We start from the raw sequence: 25,259 nt of genomic DNA, 5'->3' as shown, positions 1-25,259 counted from the left end.
GGGAGTCCCTGTTATGTAGGCAAGAGGTTGATCATTCAAATAGCCCTGAGTGTTTGTGAGATCAGGCCACGAAAGCTGGAATTAGACTCTCTTTACTGGGAAGCCCAGAATTGAGGGGTTTATTTTAAGGCGTAAGGAATTGAGTGGGGATTGCTTTACCCCTGTACCCTTTCGTCTCATAATCTATTGGCAACGTCAGCGAGGGGGTTCGTTGCAGTATACACACAAGGGTGCTTTGAGCTGGCATAGTTAAATTATGTGGAAAGTAGTCTCAAGTTCGCTTATTTAAAGATTATAAATGCAAAGTAGTGTCATAGAGAAAGAGAGAACTAAAGGATTTAGCTAAACTTTGCAATACTATTACCTATTTTTCTGTCTTCCTTAGTGCCGTAAATGTTAATATCTAGTTTAGTATATGCTACAGTAATCCATGTAGGTAGGTAGCTGTGTTGGTCTGACGTAGTCGAAACAAAATAAAAAATATTTTTATTTTTTATTTTTTACAGTAATCCATGTTACTGATAAGTAAACATTTATTGATGCGGTATTTTTAATGGCATATTACTTATTTTTAGTAGCCATAAGCTGACATATTATAAAAAACTTACCGGCTCCTAATGCTTTCTGCAATGCTGTTGACATATTTTAAATCCACCTAAAAATTTAAAAAAGAAATCAACATTTCTGCTATGTTCTGAAAACAGAAGTTGTGCTAATCATACAGAAAACCATATGTGCATTCATTTTATTCTATTTTACAGTCACTATCGCTTAACAATGGACACAGCAGAATAAATTTTATTTTATGAATGTTAAAAATTAAATAGAAAGAAGCTGCAGCACACTTGTTTATATTATATAGAAGGATTAAGATGTATGTACTTTGCCTCATAATTATATGCAGAAGTATTGCTTTTAGAAAAAAATCTATCACTCTTACCTTGCAGCAATGAACTATATACCCTCCTGATTTGTTCTCAATAATGGAAATGCAGCTGAGTTAATCACAAACTCCCCCCACCGACAAACCTTTGGTGAGAAAATTCACCCAAGCAGTTTCCTTGCCTCAGGACATCCATTACAGAGAACTTCCAACAGTTTATTCCAAGTGTTTCCAAACTGTTGCATTTATATGTGAAATTGTAGCAACCAAGTTACAGCACATTCCCACAACATAACCAGACAGGTTTTTCTTTTCTTTTCTTTTGTTTTTACGGCAGTGCTCTAGGACAGGCATAGGCAAATTCGGCCCTCCAGATGTTTTGGGACTACAATTCCTATCATCCCTGACCACTGGTCCTGTTAGCTAGGGATGATGGGAGTTGTAGTCCCAAAACATTTGGAGGGTTGAGTTTGCCTATGCCTGGTCTAGGAGTTCTAAAGCTTGCTATGAACACAATTATTGTATTTTAATGTTTTGTTGGAAGCCGCCCAGAGTGACTGGGGAAACCCAGCCTGATGGGTGGGGTATAAATAATCAATTATTTATTATTAGTATTATTTATTTATTTATTTACTTTTACTACTCTTGTACATTTATGCATTAATGCCATCAGGAATACCCATAAAATATTCAAATATTAAAGTCATGATAATGCACTATTGTGAGAAATATTGAACTCTTGTATGCAGTATTTGACCCTTTAGGGCAATTGCACAATATGTCCACAGTATCTTGTGCTGTATATGCAGTAAGACTACTTATGTAGTTATGGAAAGATTATCACCATAGGTTTGCAACATTAATATATGTGAGAATGTGTCCTTCGTTTGCAGGAGCTGCCTAAGAAAATCATCATTTCGGCAGTCTCTGCTTGGGGTTTTTCTCCATCTACATTATACACTGATTAAAGACTAACAGCATAATGTTGCTCCAGAAACTACAAGGTTTCTTCCCTCTTCAAGCTCCTACCTATTACATTGTCCGTTTAAAGCCACTGAGCTTTTGCTACTGGGGCCCCTGCTTCAAAGTATTAAGGGGGCTGAAGCCCCTTGTGCCCCCTATACCCAGCACCCCTGTTCTGAGAGACTACAGGCGTCATAGGCACTTCCAACTATCTTTATCCTTGGTTCTTTATTGTTTTCCACTGCAAAGTGCTCCTTTGCATCAACTTGCCCATCAACAGAATTTCATTCAGGGCTAGTGCAAGGCATTTTCCCACCTGAGCCAAGGTGGACGAGCTGTCACTGCTTCCCCGTGCACTGACCTCCTGTTGCTGCTGCATTACTTATTTGTTGTCACAATAGCAGCAAGGATGGTCCTTTGACCTTCTGTGTAGTAAACTGTGAAACTTTAAACAAGTGCTTGTGTTCACAACATCTTTATTAGGAGCACCTATGTGGCTTCTAGGGACACGGGTGGTGCTGTGGTCTAAACCACAGAGCCTAGGGCTTGCCAATAAGAAGGTCAGCAGTTCAAATCCCCACAACGGGGTGAGCTCCCGTTGCTTGGTCCCTGCTCCTGCCCACCTAGCAGTTCGAAAGCACGTCAAAGTGCAAGTAGATAAATAGGTACCGCTCCAGCGTGAAGGTAAACGGCGTTTCCGTGTGCTGCTCTGGTTCACCAGAAGTGGCTTAGTCATGCTGGCCATATAACCTGGAAGCTGTTCTGCCTATAGAGCAAGATGAGTGCGCAACCCCAGAGTCGTCCACAACTGGACCTAATGGTCAAGGGTACCTTTACCTTTATGTGGCTTCTAGCTTCCTAGGGAACAGCTGCTGAGCCAGAGGTCATGGCTGGTTGGTTGGTGTTAGTGGTGGCAGGGCAGCAGCAGTAACCAGCCAAACATTGGTGGGTAGGTAGAGACCAGAAGCCTCAGAAGACAGGTCAGAGGACCCTGATCCACCACCATGCCACCTGAGACAAGGGACTCACATTGACTAATGGGTGGATTCCCCCTGATTGCTTCTCACGTGCCCACAGATCTCCACATGAAGAGTGTTGCAGCCCCATGACTGGCTCCTGAATTAATCAAAGCAGTGGCTTTGTTTCCTCGTTGGGGCAAGATCTAGCTGCTTACTCTGGTCTTTATGGGTAATGCTCAATATAGTGATCTGCTTGCTGACTTTAGTTTGCCATTGCTTAGAACAGTGTTTCTCAACCAGTGTGCCTCCAGATGTTTTGGGACTACAACTCCCATCATTCCTGACCACTGGTCTTGCTAGCTAGGGATGATGGGAGTTGTAGTCCCAAAACATCTGGAGGCACACTGGTTGAGAAACACTGGCTGAGAATAATAGAATCTTGACATGCAGACTCCCATCCAATTTGAAACCATACCAGTCCCTGCTTAGCTTTCCAAATGTGCTAGCAGTTTTATTGCTGCTATTCATTGTAGTTCAATATATATTTCTGACAAATCATCATTTTAGATTGAATGTATCCACCCCTTGAGATCAGCTGGCAGAGTGCGAGCTGACAAAATCTAAATAAATAAATAAATAAATATCATTCTCTAATGTAGCAAAGGGGTAGAAGGGATTCTGGACCGTGAATCCCAACATCCGTGGGCCAGGGCTGATGAGAATTGGTGCCCCACGACATCTATAGGGCCACAGATTCCCCACTTCTGTATTGTAGTCAAACACAGACTGCTGCATTTTCTTTCCATAAACACAAATCATTTCAAGCCAACTTACCTCTGCTACAAAGATAATTATCATACAATGCTTCTTCTGAGCTTCAGACATTCCACTGAAAAGGGATTCCAGTGTGTCCATCAAATAGCTTTCCTTTTCTCTTCGCACTGTTGGAACACCTATTACCATGGCCACTAACGTCAAAAAAGGGGACTTCGTGACTTAGTTGGACAATTTTTTAAATCAGCACAATAAAAAATCATTTTCATTTACATAATGACACAACTACAGATATTACTAACGTGATACTATTATCGACCTTAAGTGCAGAAATCAGCAGTAAGTTTAAACCAGTAAGAATAAAAATGCATATTCTACGTTGGTCATAATCCAACACTAAGTTAGATTTTCTGTGTGTTAGAGTATGGTTTTAAGTTTTGAATCCAGGTCCTCCTTATTTTGGGAATGTTTTGCATTCTCCATTAGCTGTCCATTTTATTAAGCTAGTTCCCTTAATTTTTTACTTCCCTTTAATACGGACAAATTAACCCCCTTGATAAGAAGGATCTGTCATATTTTATAGATACAAGTGGTAACTCATATGCTGGCAGCAGAAGCGTCACAGCAAGAACAGTCTGCTATATCAGGCCAATGGCCCATCTAGTCCAGCTTCCAGTTCTTACAGTGACCACCCAAATACCTGTGGGAAACCCAAAAGCAGAATCTGTGCACAAGAACACTGTGCCCTCCTGTGCTGCCTTATGCTAAGTCAGACCATTCATCCATCTAGCTCAGTATTTCTATACTGCTTGGCAGTGGCACTCCAGGGTTTCAGGCAGAAATCTCTCCCAGTCCTACCTGGAGACGCCGGGGATTGAACCTGGGTTCTTCTGCATGCAAGGCAGATGTTCTACCACGGGGATACCGCCCTTCACCTACTACTCCACTAACATCTGGGCAGAATTTTAAAGCAGATTTGTGCAGAGCTGCCAAATACAAGCCTTTTACAAAGAATAGCACAGAGCAGGAGAACTACTGTGAGGGCAAAATGAGATAACAGTGCACAAAAGGGGTGTGTGTGAGAGAGACTTGAAGCCTGAGAAGATAGACCAAAAGAGGGGCCTATCTTCTGTATACTAAACAGAAGCAGCAAGAGAAAAATGCAGTAGTCAAAAATGTTGCCTATTGCTTTCCTCCTCCTGCAAAGGTTTTACAAAGCTCTTCATCTGGGAGATTCCTCAACTACCGCTTGGACAAACCTTGGATACCTTTTAAAAAGTGGCACTTTTACATTGTCTCTCTTCTCATTCTCCTGCATTAGCATGGCAAAGTGTGTGTGTGTGTAGTTCTGCTGAGGGTTGCAGCCCAGCAGATCACTACAGTTTCATCCCCCCACCATTGGAAGCAGTAGCAGAGGAATTCACTATGGTGGGGCAGAGCCCCAGTTGCCCATATGGACCAGTTTCCACTGGCAGAGGGAGGCAGATAGGCACACCCACCATATCCTAACTCTTTCCAGAAGGCAGTTCTAATCTGGAGTTTAGGGTTGCTCTCTAAATACAAACAAACAAACAAACAAACAAACAAACAAACAAACATATTCTCACCCCCAGTCCTTCCTTGTCCAACTACAACATTTGGATAAATACCATCTTCATGCTCCTGGAGATGAGGCAGATAGTAATGGATATTTGAAAGATGTATAGGGAGTTTGTTGGCGAGACTCAACACGTTCAACTTCGTAGAGTCTTAAAACGAAAGGAAAAAAGAGCTTTGGAACTCAAAATCGAAACACTTAAATAGCTGCCTAAAATGCCAGCATGCTCAGAGTACTGAGATAACTGTGGGTAAATGCCAGGATCTGTCCAGGTCTTCTTAGGCCCCTATGCCTGGGCAGGACGTCTGGAACACCTTCAGCATACACCCGGGAATCATGGACTCATAACTGGGCTTTATGAGCACCAAATCAGCAGTGAACAGCAGAAGCATTTGTAGAGGTTTCAAAACATTCCTCATTTATTTCTATTAACTACTGCATATTTACAGATCTGGCTTTGTGAGTGTTACAGCCTCTCACTTAGCCATCTTGTCTACAGAAGATATTAAACTGCACACAGCACACAGCAGAGAGCAGAGTCAGGAATGAAAAACAACAAAGTAACAATTCCTAACTGTTCCCTCCCAACAGCAGATATCACCAGATTTTCAGAATGGGAGGGGTGAAAATGCTCACAACCTCCCCCTTTTCATTCTGACCATTATGAAAATCTAGCACAAAAGCAATTTCTTTACATATATACCAAGTTGTTCCTTATTAACAGCTTTAGTCAAAGCATCAGCAGGTATTTCTTTCCCTGGCATATATGAGACTTTTACAACTCCCTTCTGAATGCATTCTCTGGCACGGTGCAATTTGATTAGCAAATGTTTTGTTCTTTGCTTGCACCCTTCTGAATGGATTAGTTCTATGCAGGCTTTGTTGTCCTGATAAACTTGAACTGGACAACAAATTTTTACTCTCATATCCTCACATAGTTGCAACAACCACTCTACATTCATGAGGGAAAAATTTAAAGCGTTGAGTTCTGCTTCACATGAACTCATGCTTATTGTTGCCTGTTTCTTACAAGACCAATCAAATAGGCACTGATTGTACAAATAACACACACCTGAGGTGCTCTTGCCATCAGTTGTATCACTACCAAAACTGGCATCGGCATAGATCTCAAGACCTCCAGATTTTTGGCTAGTAAGCTTCAACCTGTAATGCATAGTGCCTTTTAAATACCTAACTATGCGTTTCAGTGCCTTCCAGTCTTGCACTGTAGGTTGATTTACATATCTGCTGAGCAAATTTACGCTAACAGCAATGTCTGGTCTTGTGCACCTTGCTATAAAACTAAGTTTACCCAAAACACTTCTGAACAATGTAGTGTCAGGAAAAACATTAGCATTAGTATCATGTTGGTACCCTGTGACCATGGGGGTGTCTACAGAATTGGCATCTGTCAGATTTAATTTTTCAATCACATCATTGATCTTACGTGATTGATGCAGCAAAACATCACCTTGCTTATTTCTCTCTACTTCCAGTGAGAGATAATTGCTGACTTCCCCTAGGTCTTTCATATCAAAATGCTTTTGCAGTTTTGCAAGAGTGGTTTTGTAAATATTTGCATCCTTCCAGAAAAACAAAATATCATCCACAAAACAAATGCAGTACAATTTGTGCTGGTTAGATTCTTTAACAAAAACACAAGAATCAGCCTTTCCTTGCTGGAAACCTAAGGAAAACAGCACTTCTGTCAGCTTAGTGTGCCAGCATCGAGCACTTTGTTTTAGACCATACAGGGATTTTTTTAATTTACACACCATTCCCTTTTTTATCTGCACTCCGTCTGGCGGTGACATGTAAATACTCTCATTGAGAATTCCGTACAAAAACGCAGTATTTACGTCGTGATGAGATATGGTCATGCCCTCTTCTGCAGCAATTTTCATCAACAGCCTAACTGTCTCAAATTTGACTGTCGGTGAATATGTCTCATGATAGTCCTGATCAGGAACTTGAGAAAAACCACGTGCAACTAATCTGGCTTTATATCTGACCACTTTACCAGTCTGATCAGTCTTGGTTTTGTAAATCCACCTGCTGTCTACAAGTTTCATGCCTGGTTCTACTGGAACCAATTCCCACGTGTCATTTTGCTTTAGGGAATTCAATTCAGCTTTCATGGCATTAAGCCAAGGTTCGGCATCTTTTTCAGGTAAATTTTGAACCTCTTTGTAGTTAGTTGGTTCAAAAACTGAGTTTGGATTGCTAGTGGCAGCCATATCTGAAATAGCAGCTTTAGCAAATTCTTTAGAAAATCGTTTAGGTGCTTGTCCCTTGGTAGTTCTCTCAGATCTACGCAATACTCTGGGATCCTCTGGGTCTGGTTCCTCCTCCTTGGGAGAATGGTGACCTGTATCTGGCAAAGATTCTACCTCTAGATCAGTGTCAGACCCATCTGATTTCTTAAAAGAGGTCTTTTCATTCTGATCATCTGTATCAGTGTCAGAATCTGTGCTACCATCAGCATCAATTACAGGTTTTGCCTCTTTGTTAATTGGTTTCACCACCTCATCATCTGAAATGGGATGACATTGAAAAATGCCAACTTTGTCCCATTTTGGATTACAATCCATGCTTCTGGTCAGCCTAATTGTGTTTGTGTCTGTCATCAGCACACGATAAGAACCTTTTTCATAACCTAGAAAAATGCCATGTTGACCAGATTTGCTCAGTTTGTCACCTTGCAGAGTGTGCACCCAAACTTCAGAACCGAAAATTTTTAAATGTTTTACAAACGGTTTCCTTTTGAACAGCATTTCGTATGGGGTGCAATCAATGGCTGATTGATATCTGCGGTTGTAAATATAGGTGAAACACGATAGAGCTTCAGCCCAAAAGGGGTTGGGTAGGCCTGAATCATGCAACAGAGTTTTAATTCCTTGTTGCAAGGTCTGGTTTATTCTTTCACATAAACCATTCTGCCATGGAGATCTGGGCGTGGCAGTCATGTGCTCTATGCCCTGTTCTGCAGTAAAGTTTTCAAACTGTTCTGAACAAAATTCTCCACCCCTGTCAGTGAAAAGACAACGTACATGCTCATCGTGAACATTCCTGAGCCATGCACAAAATTTTTGAAACTTAGAGAAGGCTTCAGACTTCTTTTGTAACATATAGACCCAAACATATCTAGAATAGGCATCTATCAGAACCAAAAAATAACATGAGTTTCCTCTAGAGAGCGCTAGAGGTCCAACCAAGTCTGCATGCACAATCTCATAAGGTTTCTTAACCTCCCTCCCAGATTTTGTACCTTTGGGAGCTTGCTTAATTTTGTTCTCTGCACATGAGACACATTTCATATGATAAGGACACTTTTGAACTTTCATGCCCTCAACCATATTTTGCATTTTACCTACTGCCTGGAAATGCAAATGACCAAACAAACGATGATAATCATGAATACAATGGTTATGCAATTTCTCATTCTTATCTACTGATATATTACAGCACGCCTTTTCAGTTTCTTTAGTTGCTCCAGCAGCTGTACCTGTAACAAAAGGCAATACATATAAACCATCAACACACTTAGCATAAAGAATGAGTTTGTTGTCTCGAAGAATTTCACACCGAGAGTTTGCAAACACCACTTTAAATCCTTGAGCGTCTAGCTGAGAAACACTCAAGAGATTATCCTGCAAATGAGGAGCATACATAACATTTTTAACTGTTGCATTAAGGCTCTGCAAAGAAACCGTTCCCTGAGCCAAACTTTTAATAGTCGTTCCATCCGCTTGATGAATTGCTCCTCCCTGTTTCTCAAGATGAAGAAAGAGATTTTTATCATTGGCCACGTGCCTTGTGGCTCCTGAGTCGACAACAAAAACAGAACGTGTGAGTTGATTAGAACTGCGTGAAATCAAAGCCTTTGATGCAGCTGGCCCTTGGGGTTTTCGGCCTCCTCCCCCTTTGCCTTTGAAGTTGCCCTTCTTCTTTGAAGAGTTTTTACACTGATTTTTAAAATGGCCGACCTCTCCGCAAGAAAAACAGCGGCGCATTTTAAGAGCTTTTGCAACACTTTCACTTTCCCCTGTTGAAGGCTTGTAGGCATTTCCAACAGCCTTGTCCCTGCTTTCTCTAGCAGTCTGTCTGCGATCCCACTCATTCAAGAGCACGCTAGACACATAATCTTCTGTTAGACGGTCATTGGGCAAAGACGACAATTGAGCAGCTACAGCATCATAAGATTCATCCAAACTGTTTATGATAAGCATTGCAAAAACAGCTTCTGAAATATTTAAGTCTCGCTGGACAAGATCCTGTCTGAGACGTTTTAATTGGGCTAGATGGCTGGGCAAATCACCATCTTTCTGCAATTCCAGCCTACACAGCTTTTTTAAAGAAAAGCACACTGGATCCTGCATTTTGTCTTAGATGCATATCTCGAAGTTTATTCCAAACAGCCCGTGCAGTCTGCTGGTTCTCCAAGTTGACCAACAACTGGTCCTGGACACTCAGAATAATTGTCCCCCTGGCTCTCATGTCTGCCTCATGCCACGCTGGCCATCCATCATCATCCTCATTAGGGGGGTCATCTTCTATAATATGGTAAAGCTTTTCCCTTTGTAAAAGTGCTTTCATTTTGACCTGCCATGTAGGATAGGTCTCTGGTGTAAGGAGAGGAAAAGATAGAGACATCTGGCCAGAATGTGCAGAAGCCATGCCTGTGTTTAGTTAACAGCAAGACACTTCCCTTCATGCACCCCAAATACTCTTGACTCTCTCAGCAACTTCTCTCCCCACTCAGCACAATTAACAGGCAAACTGGAAAAGCGTCTCTGCTGTCTTCCTGGCAGCCAGCAACATACCTTTCTGTAAATCAAACAGCAGCTTGAAAAACAGCTTCAGCTCACAGCTCAACTCCGATGTGCAGCATCAGATGGAAATGGATCAGAAACATCCAATTATCCAACCATCAATAGCCATCTGCAACCACCAGTCTGCTACCAGCAACCATCCGCCTGCTACCATATGTGGGTAAATGCCAGGATCTGTCCAGGTCTTCTTAGGCCCCTATGCCTGGGCAGGACGTCTGGAACACCTTCAGCATACACCCGGGAATCATGGACTCATAACTGGGCTTTATGAGCACCAAATCAGCAGTGAACAGCAGAAGCATTTGTAGAGGTTTCAAAACATTCCTCATTTATTTCTATTAACTACTGCATATTTACAGATCTGGCTTTGTGAGTGTTACAGCCTCTCACTTAGCCATCTTGTCTACAGAAGATATTAAACTGCACACAGCACACAGCAGAGAGCAGAGTCAGGAATGAAAAACAACAAAGTAACAATTCCTAACTGTTCCCTCCCAACAGCAGATATCACCAGATTTTCAGAATGGGAGGGGTGAAAATGCTCACAATAACATCATGGCTGATAGCATACCAATAGGTCCAAACTGCAACCTTTAAAAGCATGCAGCTTTATGGTGTAGCATTATGGCATAAGGCCACTATACTGAAGCAGGCCTCTCCCACCCACCCCCTCCAATGTTAAGCTTAAGAATGTCATGCACCTTCTGCTCACATCTCACGCATTGGCTATCGACTGGAGCTTACAATTGGGTCTCCCAGCCTACCTGCTTAGGAGAAGTCCTTTACAATTTATCGCTTTGCTGTTCTCTACATATACATATTACTCATACTGTGAAACAACTCATTTTGCAGTATGATATTTTACCAGGAATCACAGAGTAAATATCACTGAACTCTGTGAGGTTTACTTCTGAGTGTACAGGCGTAGGATTGCTTTGTAAATTATTTCATGAGTTAGATATGACATTTATTTTTAAAGTCAGACCATGGGCATAGGCCGTGGGGGTAGAGGGCAGGGGGCAGCTGCCCCCACCTAAATCAAGCAAATCAATAAAAATACTTAACTAACTGAGGTTCTTCCCCCCCCCAACATGAAGCCTGCCCCCTAACATAAATCCTGGCTACATCCATGAGTCAGTAAGTGTTGCCTTTCATCCAGTCATTGCAAAACAGTGCACAAAACAATACATAGTGTCTCTTCCTAGGTTCTTCTTGAGATAAATTCTGGTGTCAAAGCTTGGCTAAAGGGGAAGCACATCAAGGGAGCTTTGCACAATGTAAGTTATAGGTGGCAAGAAGGCTCCATGCACCTGGGTCTTCATTTCTGCTTTTGCAGCTTAATTCAGACTTCTCTGTCCCAAAATCATTTTTATGTCATTTTGGCAATTCTCTGTGAAATAGCCAGTGTGGTATAGTAGCTGAATGGTTGAACCAGGGAGACCAGGGTTAAAATCCTCACTTAGCCATGAAGCTCACTGAGTGACTTTGGGGCAGTTGCCTCTCCTCAACTTAACCGATGCAATAATAACCAATACAATCAAATAAAAACAAACAAACAAACAGGTAGCACTGCCTATTAAAGTTAGGAAAGGACTCACCGGCAAGAAATCTAGTAAAATTCCCTTATTGAGTTCTGGTGATTCATTGCCGGTTAAAACACAGGACAGAATTGACCAGAGATATGCGTATGCATTGACCTAAGGCTGATATTATTGCATGTGGGTTCGTTGTGACAACCCAGCCACTGGAGGGGAGGTTGTGCTATTTTTAAGATAGAAAGCCTGGAACCAGGCCTGTGCAGAGCGTCTCTGAGGCCTGGGGTGGGAGTCTTGTTAGAATAGAGTTATAAACTCAAACAAAAAAGCAGCCGGTCCCTGGCAGGACCTCCCGGCCAGCTTAGCTTTCAGAGTCCTGGGGCAACTGTACCTGGCTGCCCCCGCTTCTGCATGGGTCTGCCTAGAACACTTAATATTTTTTAAGATAAGGGTTAGGTCAGAAGAGGACTAACAGAGCCAGAGGTACTGCTGGAAACTCCCCTAATATAGCTGATGGCAAAATTAACAGGTACATCCCTTAGGGAGGGAGCTGGATCTTTCTTAAGACTTCTGAATGAAGCAAAAGTAGAGCTTCCACCACCTCAACTGATGCATGATCTGGCTGTCTGTGTAGTTGAAATGGGAAAGTGAGACAGATTGGCGAGACACAGAGAAACACTGAGAGCTGATCTGGGGCAGTGGATCTGGCTGTCTTCTGGAGACTTCACTTATTCTCAACCTGTATATTTGTAAATAAACTCCTAGTTTTAAAATGCTATAAGCCTCTAGAAACTTATTTTCAAAATAAACTGATAAGCGCTGCACTTTGGAATGTCTCAGGGCTCTGAAAAATTCAGGCAAGCACTGCAGTATATACAACCTTTCCCTTGTATAAAATTTTGTGAACGCAACAAATATTTTTTCAGACTTTGAGGGGGAAAAGACACTTTGCTGGGTGGGGTGGGAGTAGATCACCGTGTTCTCTTTCCCAATCATACCCAAATAATTTATAATAGGCTATCATTTAATTGAAAATTATAGTGCTGGTTTTGACCTATAAAGCCTTAAGCAGCTCAGGACCGCAGTATCTCAAGGATCACTTCTCTCCATATGAACCTACCCTGACCCTGAGATCCCTCTGAGGCCCTTCTTTGTGTGCCTCCTCCACAAGAGGTCCAAAGTGTGGCAACACGAGAGTGGGCCTTTTCTGCAGTGGCTCCTTGTTTGTGGAATGCTCTCCCTGGAGAGGTTCAGCTGGCACCTTCATTATGCACGTTTGGGCACCAGGCGAAAATGTTCTTCTTCAACCAGGTTAACATCCAACACCCTTTTAAATGTGCTATGGGATGTGGTGAGGTGGGGTTATTAGTTTGTTTTTATTATACAGGTATATTTTGTGTTCTTTTAATCTTGTGTTTTTATGTTGTGAACCGTCTTTGAGTTCTATGGATGAAGGGTGGCATACAAATTTAATAAACAATATCTATCTTGTAGTTTCTTATAAAATACTGCATTTTGATGTGTCCCCCCCGCAAACCAGCTTTGATCAGAAACGAGAAAAAGAATTATTGAGCTGCGTTTTCAGCTGGTGTGTACACAGCCTTATTTCCTGCTTTTTTGGATTTCCCTTATGCCTTCTGTTTCCCACCTCTGTGTCTTTCTGACTACCCACTGCCCAGCATCGCATCACATGCTCCCATTAAAATCCACAGATCTCCATTAAGATTCATGTTTCCTTTCTGATAAAGTTATGATTTGACAAGGTTTTTTATATATATTAAAAAAACACAATTCAACACAAACCTGTAAAATTTCCGGAAGTGCTTGCTAGCTCACCAATGAATTGCTTGATTTCATTTAGGACACTCTCCAGCTCATAGGATCTTTTTTTGTTTTCCTTTTCAGCGTAGAAGAGTCTTTGGCGAAGTTCCAAAAGCTGTCTTTGGTTCACATCTAAAACACTTCCTGCAATTGTAAAGGCAAATTATCTTCTTTGGAAGGAAGTAATTCATTTCCTTAAGTAAAAGAAGAGTTAAACCCTTTTAGACTGATCATTCATTCACAGAAGAGTGGAAAATACACACCCATTTTTTTAATCCTTTGTGTATTTATGGATTTAGACATAAATGCACTTATTATTCTAAGCAATATGTAAACATAAACTAGTTCACTCCTCCTCTCCAACCTCCCATAAATCTGGATTATTGAGCATGCCTTTCCTCACCAGCACATAGTCAGACGATAGACTGATGAGTCTGTTGTGATTTATGCCTCCCACAGGTGCCTTAGAATGAACCTGTTAAACAGTGCCATCACAAAAGCCTGCTGATCATTGAACAACATGTACTGTAGCTGAATTCCATGCAGGCTTTGACCTAGGGAAACTTAACTAACTGGTAGTAGAATTTCTAATTTACAGCAGTAGAATGAGGCTGAATTCAGAGCCTGCTTTTCAGTAGCACTAACAGAACAGTATACACACATCCAAAACAGCCTGACTTCCAGGGGTGGCTTTTAAATATTGTATAGCACTTATTGAATTAATGTATAATTAATGTGCTGTATAAGTGTTTACTAATCGAAGCAAGTCCCTGATCTGCCCATGTCCCCATGGTTACCAGAGCCATCAAGTATGTAGAAAATAGTGACAGGGCGCTACTTTTAGGGTGCACATTGTTGCTTCTGTGACTGAACACCCTCAGATGACAATATATTTTACATAGCTCTTTGGCAATAATGACACTTCCTGTTTCTTTCCCACATCTGACGCCCCCATGTCAACAAGAGGGATAAGAAGCAGTTGTTGCACTTGCCACAAGTGAGCAAGAGTTATTATCCAAATGAGAAAGGAACTCAGCAGAACTTTAAAGAGGGGGGATCCCACATAGCGTCTTGTTCCAACTCAAACAGTGTCAACTAAAGTACTTCCTTCTACCGAGCTGGCATTGAACTGACTATGTAAAACAGGTGAGCTACCCAGCTCAGTGGCATTTGATTTCTGCTTTTGCAACTATTTTACAATCTTATGTGCATTTACAATGAGTGACAGGTCCACTTCCATTTATTATTGATCATGTGTGCAGTTACAATCTGCATCACCTTATATAATAAAATCTTGTTAAAGTCTATGCCTCCAGTTGTTTCCCTGTTCAGATGGAAATTTGACATTTGCAAAGTTTACAGACATGTGGCCTTTGATTTTATTATCTGTACATAATAGTACAGATTATGTACAGATAAAGGCTGTACATAAAAGTACTAGGGGAGACCTTTGGGCAACAACATCATTATGTGAAGTTCCTGCAGCTGTGGGAATATTGTTGTTGTGTTAATTGTTCTTGTAAGAGAGAAATATGCCCCTATGTTCTATATATAGATCTACTAATGGTTAACAGCAATTCTCCGTTGGAGGAATGCAATTTCAAGGAAGACTATAACCAGACATATTTCGGAGGGGGGTGGGAATCTTACAATGTTTTGGTCAATCTTTCTGAGCCTTTATGTCAAAATGATGTTTTATTACACACACACAAAATAATAAAACCACGCAGTGTAGAAAAAAAATAAGCCTGCACACATGGAAGCATAAGAAGTGCTGCAGAACAGTCAGCATGGATAACCTTCTACAACTGTGTTCTACACAGTGCTTTTCTCCTCAGGAGCTGAGGAGGTCCCTATTCAAAATCTCCCAGCCGTGATGAAAAAATTGATGACAATTTAAATGTGAGAGGTGTACAACTAGGCAGGGGCACTAGACAGCAGTTGAGAAAGGCCAGAACATCACAGTCCGAAATGCAAGTGTAAAAGACAGAGTATATAAACATTTATACACTAATACTAGAAGCCTCTGAGTCAAGATGGGTGAACTGGAGTGCTTGGCCTTAGATATACAGTAACAGAAACCTGGTAGAATGGAGAGAGCCTGTAGGACTCTGGTTATAAACTCTACAGATGCCTTGACTAAGGGAGAAGTAACAGGAAGACAGCAAAATTCCCCAATCTTAGTTTAATTAGACCTAATCAATTCTCAGACTTAGGTGTAAAGAGATTTTTTTTTAAAAAAAAAAGCATTAATATTATTTCAAATGTATAATTTTAAGATGAACTTATTCATTTTACTGATTCAACTGAATTAATGAATGCAACATTTAATATAAATGATTACCTTGGCCTGCAGCTTATGCATGTCTACTTAGAAGAAAGTAACTGGAATATATCTATTGCAAGTTCAATTTCTCCAAGTTCTTATCATTAGCTTGATATGTATTTATCTTTTATATAAAAATATTGCATCCTTCTTGGCAAATTATCTGTAGTATAGCCAATCCTTTTCCAACTAAATATCCTGTAATGATACCATATTAGAAGACTGCCTTTCTAATCAGCTCATCGACATGCAATTTCATTTTGTTTCCTCCTTCTCAAATCACCCTATTCAGTTTCACATAAGACTCTTAAGAGTAGCTCAAGAGTATGTTTGTAAAAGATCTACTTTCACAAGGAGAAAATCCATAATAAAACATCTATTGTGTTTTGTGAATGCCTCATGTAACACTTGTCAATTATTACAGATTTATTTGGGAGACTCATGAATTAGTTTAGTTTACACACTAGCTCACTGCCATTCTGTGGGGACAGATTCACCACTTGGAACAGCAACCTAAACTTGATGTGAGGGAGGTTAGATAAGAGACTGCTACCCAATGCTTTAGCTGTCTGTCTTGTTAGGCATTCTTGTGTACCACTTTTCAATACTACCCCAATTCTAAGCACATTCATGTGGGGGAAAAAGCTACGGTAGTATGTTTGCATCTTATCAGTCCAATTTGCTTGTACGTCTACTTGGGACACACTGCAAACTGTGGTTTGAGTGATATGTACAGATGGGGATTATATTTCTTAAGAAGTCAGGAAGGCAAGCATGAACAAAAAGCAACACACAAAGAAAGAACAAGCAGTCTTATTGTCTCGTATTTGTTTAAAATGCCTATGTCAACTTGACCCAAAATGTCACACCCAAGCAGGCATGTTGGCTAGTGCTCCAGAGTTAAGTATTTGTATTTATATCTCCATTTGTTCTGCTTTCTATCTGCCTGGCACCCTCCTACTTTTCACCTGGATTTTTGCTAGTTGTGTATGACAGAACTGCCTCTTGTTCATAATCTAAGGATTGGATACCCCAATTTCTAAGAAATCCTACAACAATGGAACAGCTTTGCATTACACTGGGACCATAGAGATGCCACCATTCTGTCAGTGGAACAGCTACCATCTCCAACACACCCTTGGACTGGAAGGAAAGGTGAGGGGAACACACAACCAGAAAAACAAAATAAAAAATGGTGTTGGAAGCCCTGCCAATGACAATCAAGCAGCAACTATGCCCACATACAGAGCATACTGTCCACATACAGAGGTACCCAATGAACACACAATGAAAGCCACATATTGCTAGCACATGCACTACCACATAAAGAACACACGTGATAATGCCACAGTGCCTCTACTCTACCAGTGCCAGCCAAGACCCCACTACTGCAAGTCCCAGGAATCCCTACTGGCAACCTCCCTTAGGCTCATGATAACCACTGTTTTATAAGCACAACAGAGAGGAGAAAGGAGAGCCTATACAACATAATACTGTACACACATAGCTCCCTGGGCAGAGAGCCTGGAGAGATTGCATACAGAGCTCCTGAGATAAGGGTTCAAGACCCACCCTGGGAAGAAAACACTCTTTTCAAAAGCAGTCAAGGGGAGCAGCCAGGGCATGCAAGTGCAGCCACAGACACACTGAGAGCAGCAGCCTTCAGTGGCCCCCAGGGCACAGGATTGGCAAGCAGGAGATACCCCTACTCAACCCTGTGAAGGAACAGATTCTTGGACCCTGCTTGTCATGGGATTAACACAGAACATGGTGTGGGATGGATCCTGTACTGGTGGGAGAGTGACCTGTGTAAGGAGAGGGAAACACAGGGAAAGAATAATGAGCAATTGTCAGCAGCTGGAACACACAGTCCTTGAACCTAGATGCACAGTGGATGTTTGTGAGGCAGTGAGAGAGAAGATGGATTGGTGCCACCTGGGTGCTCAGCCAGTGTCCATGCCACTGTCTCCTTCCTGTGGAGGGAGACACTTTAGTGATTATATATACACTTCCTTTTTTATGGTTGTAGTGAAACACTGTTTGTAACAGCTCTTTAATTTGCTCCATGCATCCAAGCTGTGATATTGCAAGGCAGAAGCACCCATGAGTGTTTAGCCAGCAGTGGCAATGGCTGCAATGGAGAGCCTGGCTTTTGGCAGCAGAGAACTTACCTACATGAGCCTACATCTACATGGGGCAAAGAGTGCCTCCCCTGTGTGATGAAGACAAAGCTCCCCACTTCTGGGTTGGAAAGAGTATTAAAGCAAATTGGTTTAGTCTAGACAGATTCCCAGCTTTCAACTAAAAAACAACAACTGGGAAGAGAAGTTTCTAGTATTTGTAGAACCTAAGATACAAGGCAAAATGTACAGGCACTATTTTCCTCGTGTGAAAGTAACTAGCCTGATCCCACCTTTCAGAGATTTACTCCCCTCCCCCCCCCCAAAAAAGCCTGCAGGTTGGTAGGGAGTTTTGTATTGAATGTTTGTGTCTTGAGTCCCAAGATGAGGTTAAAGTGGAGAAATGTTAGCAATGTGCTCGATTCCCCACGTGTGTTCCATCATGCAGGCAGTTTTGTGTAGTTTCTCCTTGTAAAGTTCAATGGGACTTGTATATCCCATGTATATATATAACTGAATGTCCTAGAGTCACAAGTACAGTACCACAAGATTAGTCAATGTAAATCTCAGGGGCAAGGAATACATCGACTTTGCAGTTAACCCAAGAATGTTAAAATCAAATAGAACTCTTTATCTCTCATTTACATAGAGTAGGACATAACATATTAGAACCTAACAATGATCTCACAAATCATGCTCACATGCTTGGTCACTATTGATATTCCCCAAATTTATCTATTTAACTAAATTAAAGAAGCACAATATAAGAAAACATGCATATAATGGCTTGGATCCTAAGATAAGTTAACTTTAGGAAGTTCATGGAAATAACGTTTCCCACCCCTTCCCACCTATGCCTCTGTAAAGCCTCTCCAGACAGTGGGGGCCCTCCTGAGCAATGTGGAATGGAGGCAGGGGCAGCTTCCTTCCATGAACTTCCTTAACTTACTTATCATAGAATCCAAGCCATACTATATACAGTGGTACCTCTGATTACAAACTTAATTCGTTCCGGAGGTCCGTTCTTAACCTGAAACCATTCTTAACCTGAGGTACCACTTTAGCTAATTGGGCCTCCCGCTGCTGCCACGCCGCCGGTACACAATTTCTGTTCTCATCCTGAGGTAAAGTTCTTAACCCGAGGTACTACTTCCGGGTTGGCGGAGTCTGTAACCCGAAGTGTTTGTAACCCAAGGTAGCACTGTATATAATATTCATTCTTTCCTTCCTTCCTTCCTTCCTTCCTTCCTTCCTTCCTTCCTTCCCTCCCTCCCTCCCTCCCTCCCTCCCTCCCTCCCTCCCTCACACATCCTTAACTTTCACCTAGTAGCGACCATTCCAGGAGGCTTCCTCAGTGGGAGAGATGGGAAACCTGGCTCATTCCATCAGCTCTGGTGAAGGACCAGCTCTTTCAGGTATGTCCTGTCCCTGAACCATTTTCATTCCAGCTCATCATTATAAGAACTATTTAACTTTAAGAACTGGCCTCCAAGTTTGCTTTTCTGCCTCTTTCCTCCCCGTCCTCTTTTCCGTTTGTGTTCTGTCTCCTAGACTGTAAGCCTGCAGACACCATCTTGTTTTAATTGATAGCATGCAAGCTGCTCTGAGAGCCTTTTTGGCTGAGGAGTGGGATACAAGTGCTTGTTGTTGGCATCCATCTGTCTCAAGGGACAATGGAGTGCACATCTGGGGTGAAGTCAAACTGCTGTCTTAGCAGCACTGAAGTGACCTCCTTGGGGCGCAAACCTGGGCAGTGTGTATGGAGATCTTGGGCTGCCCAGATGACAAGACGGCCTTGTTGATAAGGTCCAGAAGGAGGCATAAAAGGCACCATCCAACTGCCTGAGGGACTCCACCGCAGATTTGTGTAGGGCTTACTTCTTAGGCTTTTCTTCTCCCAACGATATCCCACAAGGCAGCAGAGGTTCAGGATCAGAGATGGGCTACCTTCCCAGAATGATGAGCCCCATCTGCCCCTCACTTCCCTCTACAGCACGTACAAAACCCACCTTCTTCTACTTAACCATTGGACCCACTATTGGTCTTGTGCTATCAATCCTTTACAGCCTGTCTTCACATGCAGGAGAAGTCTTTAACTCACCAAGGGTTTGACCAGTTCTTTCAGGTACCTCCTGTCAGCTACCCTCACCTGGTGTGCAGATGCTGTTGCATGTTGACAGCTTCTAGGAGCCACAGGTGACAGCTGACTGCAGGGTGGGGATCAAAGGTGGACAAAGTACCCCAGAAGGAGCACGACATGTCCCCCACCAGGGGTACTACCTCTTCCCTAACACCCCATACACCCCAAGGTACAAGTGCAATAAATAAATAATTCCACTGAAGTTCATGGAGTGAATGGAAATAAGAGAAATCTATTACTATTCTTTCCCCACCAAGTGGCAGTGGCACAGATAGAAGCAAATATCCTCAAATCCCACAAGCACTCTAATTTTAAAATATTTCTATAGAAGAGCCAATTTGAGTGATTATTCTGGGCATCAACCATCACTGTGCATGTAGCCAATGCAATGTCTCAATAATTAGTAATTAGCAGGGAAAGCTATTTGGCACATCACTGTTCAACCCCATTAGGGTGGCTTCAGTGGCATGCTAGTCATTCTTGCGTCTGCAATACATTCATTTTTCTGGGCTACTACGACTTTCTGAATTTGGGTAAGGAGTAAAAGAAACACCCAAACATTGCATCAAGTGTGATTAGTGACTGACACACATTTAAATAGCTGCGTTGTTTTCACAGCATTCAACGAACGGGTTGTCCGCACAGGGTATTTAGCTGAAGACATCAGTTCAGGACATCAAAACCCACAAACCATGCAGCAAAGTTATGCAGCTCTCCATGCTAATCTTACTTCGTCCATTCGGCAGAGAAAATCGCTGGGACCCAGGTGGCACAGCCCACAAAAGAAATGCCGCACAAAATCGAGAACAACGCGGTGATCCCGGTTTTGAGTACGACTTTCCCCACCCAAACTCTAAGGAGCACCACGAGTACGGTAGATCCTGTGTAAGGACTCAGAAGTTGTACGGAATTCAAAGATGTAGATGGTCCCACAGTGGAACAGACAGTGAGCAGAGAATGAATGAGAGTTTTGTGCGGCTGTTGCGCTTAAAATAACATGTGGTCCTTCTGCAAAAGGGAAAGAAAGCGCCGCTTTCGTTCCTTTTCCCCCGGCGAGAGACAGCTCCCCTGCCTAAGTTGCATTTCCGTCTGTTCCTTTGCTATCTGCAGTCTCAAAGCAGGAAAGGAGTTCAAGACCGTCCGATAAGATGCAAACGCCGTCCAGGCGAACGCCTGGAGCCCGGAGAGCAGCCCCCGGCCGATTAGAGCCAACCGGGACCCGGGCTGCTGCTGGCGACGAGCGCGCACAGCCGCTGCCTGCGCAGGTGGCGGTTAGCGGGAGTTGGGAGGTGGGGCCCAGAGGCTGTGGAGCGCGTGGTCCCGCGGGGAGCCTCCAGGCGCGCCTCCTCAGCCCCTTTCCCTCAGAGAAGCGAGGCGCAGCAGTGCCGCCCGTCTCCTCCAAAGGGGGCCCTCTTCCCTCTTCTGTTTCCCGCCAACCAGCCAAGCCCTCCTCCTCCAGCCCTGAGCCGAGCTGGAGTCCGCGCCAGGAGCAGAATTCCTTTCGCTCCGCCCGCCTTTTCCCGCTTCTCACCTCCGCTCCCGCTCCGGGCGGCGTACCAGGCGAAGGAGAAGACCGCGCTGAGGCACACAAACGTCAAGGCGCTGGTCAGACGCAGCCTCATCTCTCGGCCCCGCGGCGAGGCTGCCCGAGGTCCTCAGCAGCGGTGGCGCCTCGAAGCGCTGCTCTGCCTGTCGCGCGGCGTCACCGCCTTTGGCTTCCCGTAGTAGCTGCGTCTCGCTGTCCCGCTCGCCCGCGGTGTTTTGCTTGACGCCCTGAACCGGCGGAAGCTTTTTGTGTATGTGTGGTGTCTGTTTGTTCCCCTCACGCCTCGTTGCCCCTCTGGGAAGAGTTATTGTTTGCAGGTAGGCGCCTGGCCAAACTCACAGGTGCGGGAATCCGATCCCGCGCTTATCTCTCTCAGCCTTGGCTGCTGCTCCAGCAACGCTGCCCCAGCTCCTCCTCAGGTCTTTCTCGCGCTTGCAGGAACTTCTGGCGCAAGGCATCGACCATCTCTCTCTCACCCAAGAGCTACTGAAATGTTTCTGGCGCTTCCCCGGAGGGAATCGCTGGAGCCGCTCGGTGAGAACGAGTCGCCAGGCCAATCAGGGAAGACTCGCCGCCACCACCACCCCTCCCTCCCGCTTTAATATACAAGTCAACAACCTGTGCAACCTGCTTCGCTTTCTCGGAAACATTTGAATTGCGGACCCTGTGGGCAAGTGAGAGGTTGGAGAGGGATAGGTCTGGCGCCTGGATTTTAAAAGCAAGGCTTAAGAGGCCACAATACCCGGCCTCATTCTTAGGTGCAGTCGCTAGAACTTTGGCACATTTCTGTTCCCACGCGCAGAGTATTGTGATGTAGCAATTCAAGGGGGTTGCATGTTGACGCGGGCAACTGAAACTTGCCACCAAACCTGCTGCAGCCTCTAGCACTTCTCTGGCCCCGGAAAGCATACCTTCTTGCGTCAGTGTTGTTTTTACATTCATTTACAAATATGAATGGAAAAGTATCCCTTGTTCACTGGTGCAACTTTTTCAGATATCTGTACTGTTATTTGAATGTAGTTTCTATATCTTAAGTATTTTGAATATTGCTTCATGAAAATTGAGGAAGTCCTTCACAGCAAGGTCAAGTTACAGAAATAATAGGGAAATTAAAATCATCATTGTGACCTTTCAATCTCGATGAAGGACCCAGAGTTCTGCAAAGCCTAAAGAAGCAGAGTGCTCCATTTGTTTGATGAAATGAGCATTTTGAGGTTTAAAAGTCAATATTCTTTTTCTTTGATTTTCACATAAGTTCTCACTGTGTCAATTGCACTTGCAGTTTCTTTTTAATCACTCATTCCAGTTCTAGCCAAAACATGTAGTGTTTCAAATTTATCCTAAATACAAACATTAATTGCATTTCCATCTCGAAAGTTCAATATGCTCTCAGGCTGACGCATTGGCAAATCTCCAGGGAAAGTTGTAGAGCAGCAACTAGAAATGCTTATGTGTTCTTCCCGCATGGTGGCAATAAATAAATGCACCGTTCTTTCACAACTGAGATTGTGACAGGATACAGAGGAGGAAACTGTTTCCTAGATATTTTAGATTCTGGTGAAAGTATCTTCTGCAAAAGGTACTTTGTAGCAGGAGCGCTTTTAAGCTATACATTAAGCTACTTAACTTTCACCAGTGTGACCTTCCTTTATTTAGCAATTTACAAGGACAGTTTTACTGCCCCTCTTAATAGTCATTATAAATCATAAATGATTATTTGTTCATGGTACCCATGAGTGTACTAGAGTCTGTAATGAGCAACATAAATAGATAGTCTGCCCTATAGAGCTTGCTGTGTGATTTCTGGAATAAAAAAACCCACTGAAGGTAAAGAGAGAATGGGAACAAAGGAATTCTAATCAGTTATTTGATGCCTCTGGCATATATAGTAAGACACATCTCTTTATCAGCACATGATTATCATTGTAGCCAATTAAGTATTTAAGCTGTGCATTATTCACATTGTAGAACATACTGTGGTTCAGTTTTATAAACTAATTACACAACTGCATATTGTACAATGTACGGTATCTTTTTTTCTGAATGACTACAGCAAGGTGATTCAGTTTTTGAATTTTAGGCAGTCTCCTGAAGTAAAGGTAATGGTAATGGTAATATTTGACAAAAGACAAGTATATTAAAGTATATCCTATATATGTTGTGCCTCTTTCTTTCAGATGAGTGAGTGCTAGGCAACATCTAAGTACAGATAAAAAATGTACTGATCAATGACAAATCATACTGGTATTGGACCCCAGAGCTGTGTATTTGAATGTACATTTTACTATGTACATTTAGTTGGCAGGGATCAGGTTAGAAACGCTTCAGGTTACAGACTCCGCTAACCCAGAAATAGTACCTCGGGTTAAGAACTTTGCTTTAGGTTGAGAACAGAAATTGTGCTCCAGCGGCACGGCAGCAGCAGGAGGCCCCATTAGCTAAAGTGGTGCTTTAGGTCAAGAACAGTTTCAGGTTAAGAACGGAGCTCCGGAACGAATTAAGTTCTTAACCAGAGGTACTGTACCACTGTAGTATAAATGAAGTTCTCTGAAACCACTGACACCAGCTTACAGTATTTAGATTTAGAGTAGCTGGTTTCAATAACAAAAATAAAGGCTCATTGCAAATTGATTCTGCATTATCTTAAAGTGTGTTTATTTGAAAACAAATGTAAGCAGATTAAAGCAGTTGTGGCAATGTGGGTAGTATCCACAGCTGCCAAGTGCCGTTGTGGGTATGTGTACACACAATCACAACTTCCTTCTTCATTCACTGGAGCATGTGCAGGAAAGAAAAGGTGTGGATAACCTAGGGCACCCTGTCCCATTTTGTCATGAGGCAAAACGGGAAGGTACCACCTGCCCCCCATGGCTGCCCCTCCACTGAAGCCTTGCTTACTGGGATTGTGTGGCTTTGGCTTCCCGGTTCTGGTGAGAGGTCTGCGATATTCTGGCAGAACCTGGAAGCTGCAGCCAATTCTCCTGTGGCAGTGGCAGTGTGCAAGAAACCTTAATTAAAGAGACCCTCACAGTCAAGAGGAATGTATTTGATACTTGAATGGGCCTCTTGTGGGCAGGGCCGTCTTTAGCAAATATCCGCCCAGTGCCCCCAAGTTACCACGGATAGTGTTGGAGTGGCCGTAGCTGCGCACTGTCAGCCATTGGGGGGCGAAACTCTCACCCATGCCGCTGCGGGAGAGCGATCCCCATAGAGGCTTGGGAGTGAAGTTGCACCCCTCCCAAGCCTCCTTGGGAGGAGAGTGATCCCCCGCAGAGGCTTGGGAGGGAAGCTGCGCACCCGCCAACCTTATGGGTGTTGGGGCACAGCTGGCAGGCATGTAGGTAAAGGGGAGGCTGCTGGCAAAGCTGTGCAGCTCCCCCACTTGCTGGGGACACCCCTGAGAGCTCGGCACCCTGACGCGATGCACCACCAAACCCTATGGAAAAGACGGCTCTGCTTGTGGGAGACCCACTGATTGCAGCCAGGCACAGATATGGAGGGTGATAGCTTTTGAGTTACAGTCCACCATGTAGTGGGAAATGTGGATTTGCTGCTTAACCAATCAACACTTTGTGATGGAATACTTGTAGCAGCTCTCTCTTGTCACCCAGCAGGTGATGAAGAAAGAAAAACTTTGCCCCAAAAGGAAATGCTACCTGTAGCATGAACAAAGCAGGGATTTACACTACTGATAGTGTGAAAGGCAGCAGGAGAGGAATGATCAGTACCAATGATGGTAGTGGAGGTGAACTAGGTGGAAAAA

At 43.2% G+C, this 25,259-nt stretch overlaps 2 protein-coding genes across 4 annotated transcripts in view; one reads left to right on the top strand and one right to left on the bottom strand.

Moving 5' to 3' along the window:
- MGAT4D (MGAT4 family member D) overlaps window positions 1-23,639 on the bottom strand; it is a 51,395-nt gene extending 27,756 nt beyond the window's left edge. For 2 of the 3 annotated variants that reach the window (XM_060278612.2, XM_088661101.1), the window contains exons 1-5: window positions 21,482-23,639; window positions 13,347-13,508; window positions 5,187-5,327; window positions 3,640-3,773; window positions 609-655 (exon numbers count right to left, since the gene is read on the bottom strand). In XM_060278612.2, the coding sequence (XP_060134595.1) occupies window positions 609-655; window positions 3,640-3,773; window positions 5,187-5,327; window positions 13,347-13,508; window positions 21,482-21,572 (575 nt within the window). In that variant the 5' untranslated portion in view covers window positions 21,573-23,639. The remainder of the gene's footprint in view (window positions 1-608; window positions 656-3,639; window positions 3,774-5,186; window positions 5,328-13,346; window positions 13,509-21,481) is intronic. The other variant, XM_060278613.2, reaches the window with a different exon arrangement.
- The window catches only part of ELMOD2 (ELMO domain containing 2), a 28,113-nt gene continuing 21,981 nt past the window's right edge, over window positions 19,128-25,259 (top strand). The window contains exon 1 of the mRNA XM_088661103.1: window positions 19,128-19,225. The gene's annotated coding sequence lies outside the window, so the exon portion shown is untranslated. The remainder of the gene's footprint in view (window positions 19,226-25,259) is intronic.

Source organism: Zootoca vivipara, chromosome Z1 (assembly GCF_965207765.1).
Source record: "Zootoca vivipara chromosome Z1, rZooViv2.hap1.1, whole genome shotgun sequence".
Lineage (NCBI taxonomy): Eukaryota > Metazoa > Chordata > Lepidosauria > Squamata > Lacertidae > Zootoca > Zootoca vivipara.
The sequence above is the reverse complement of the archived record's forward strand: the minus strand, read 5'-3'. Positions and strand labels throughout refer to the sequence as shown.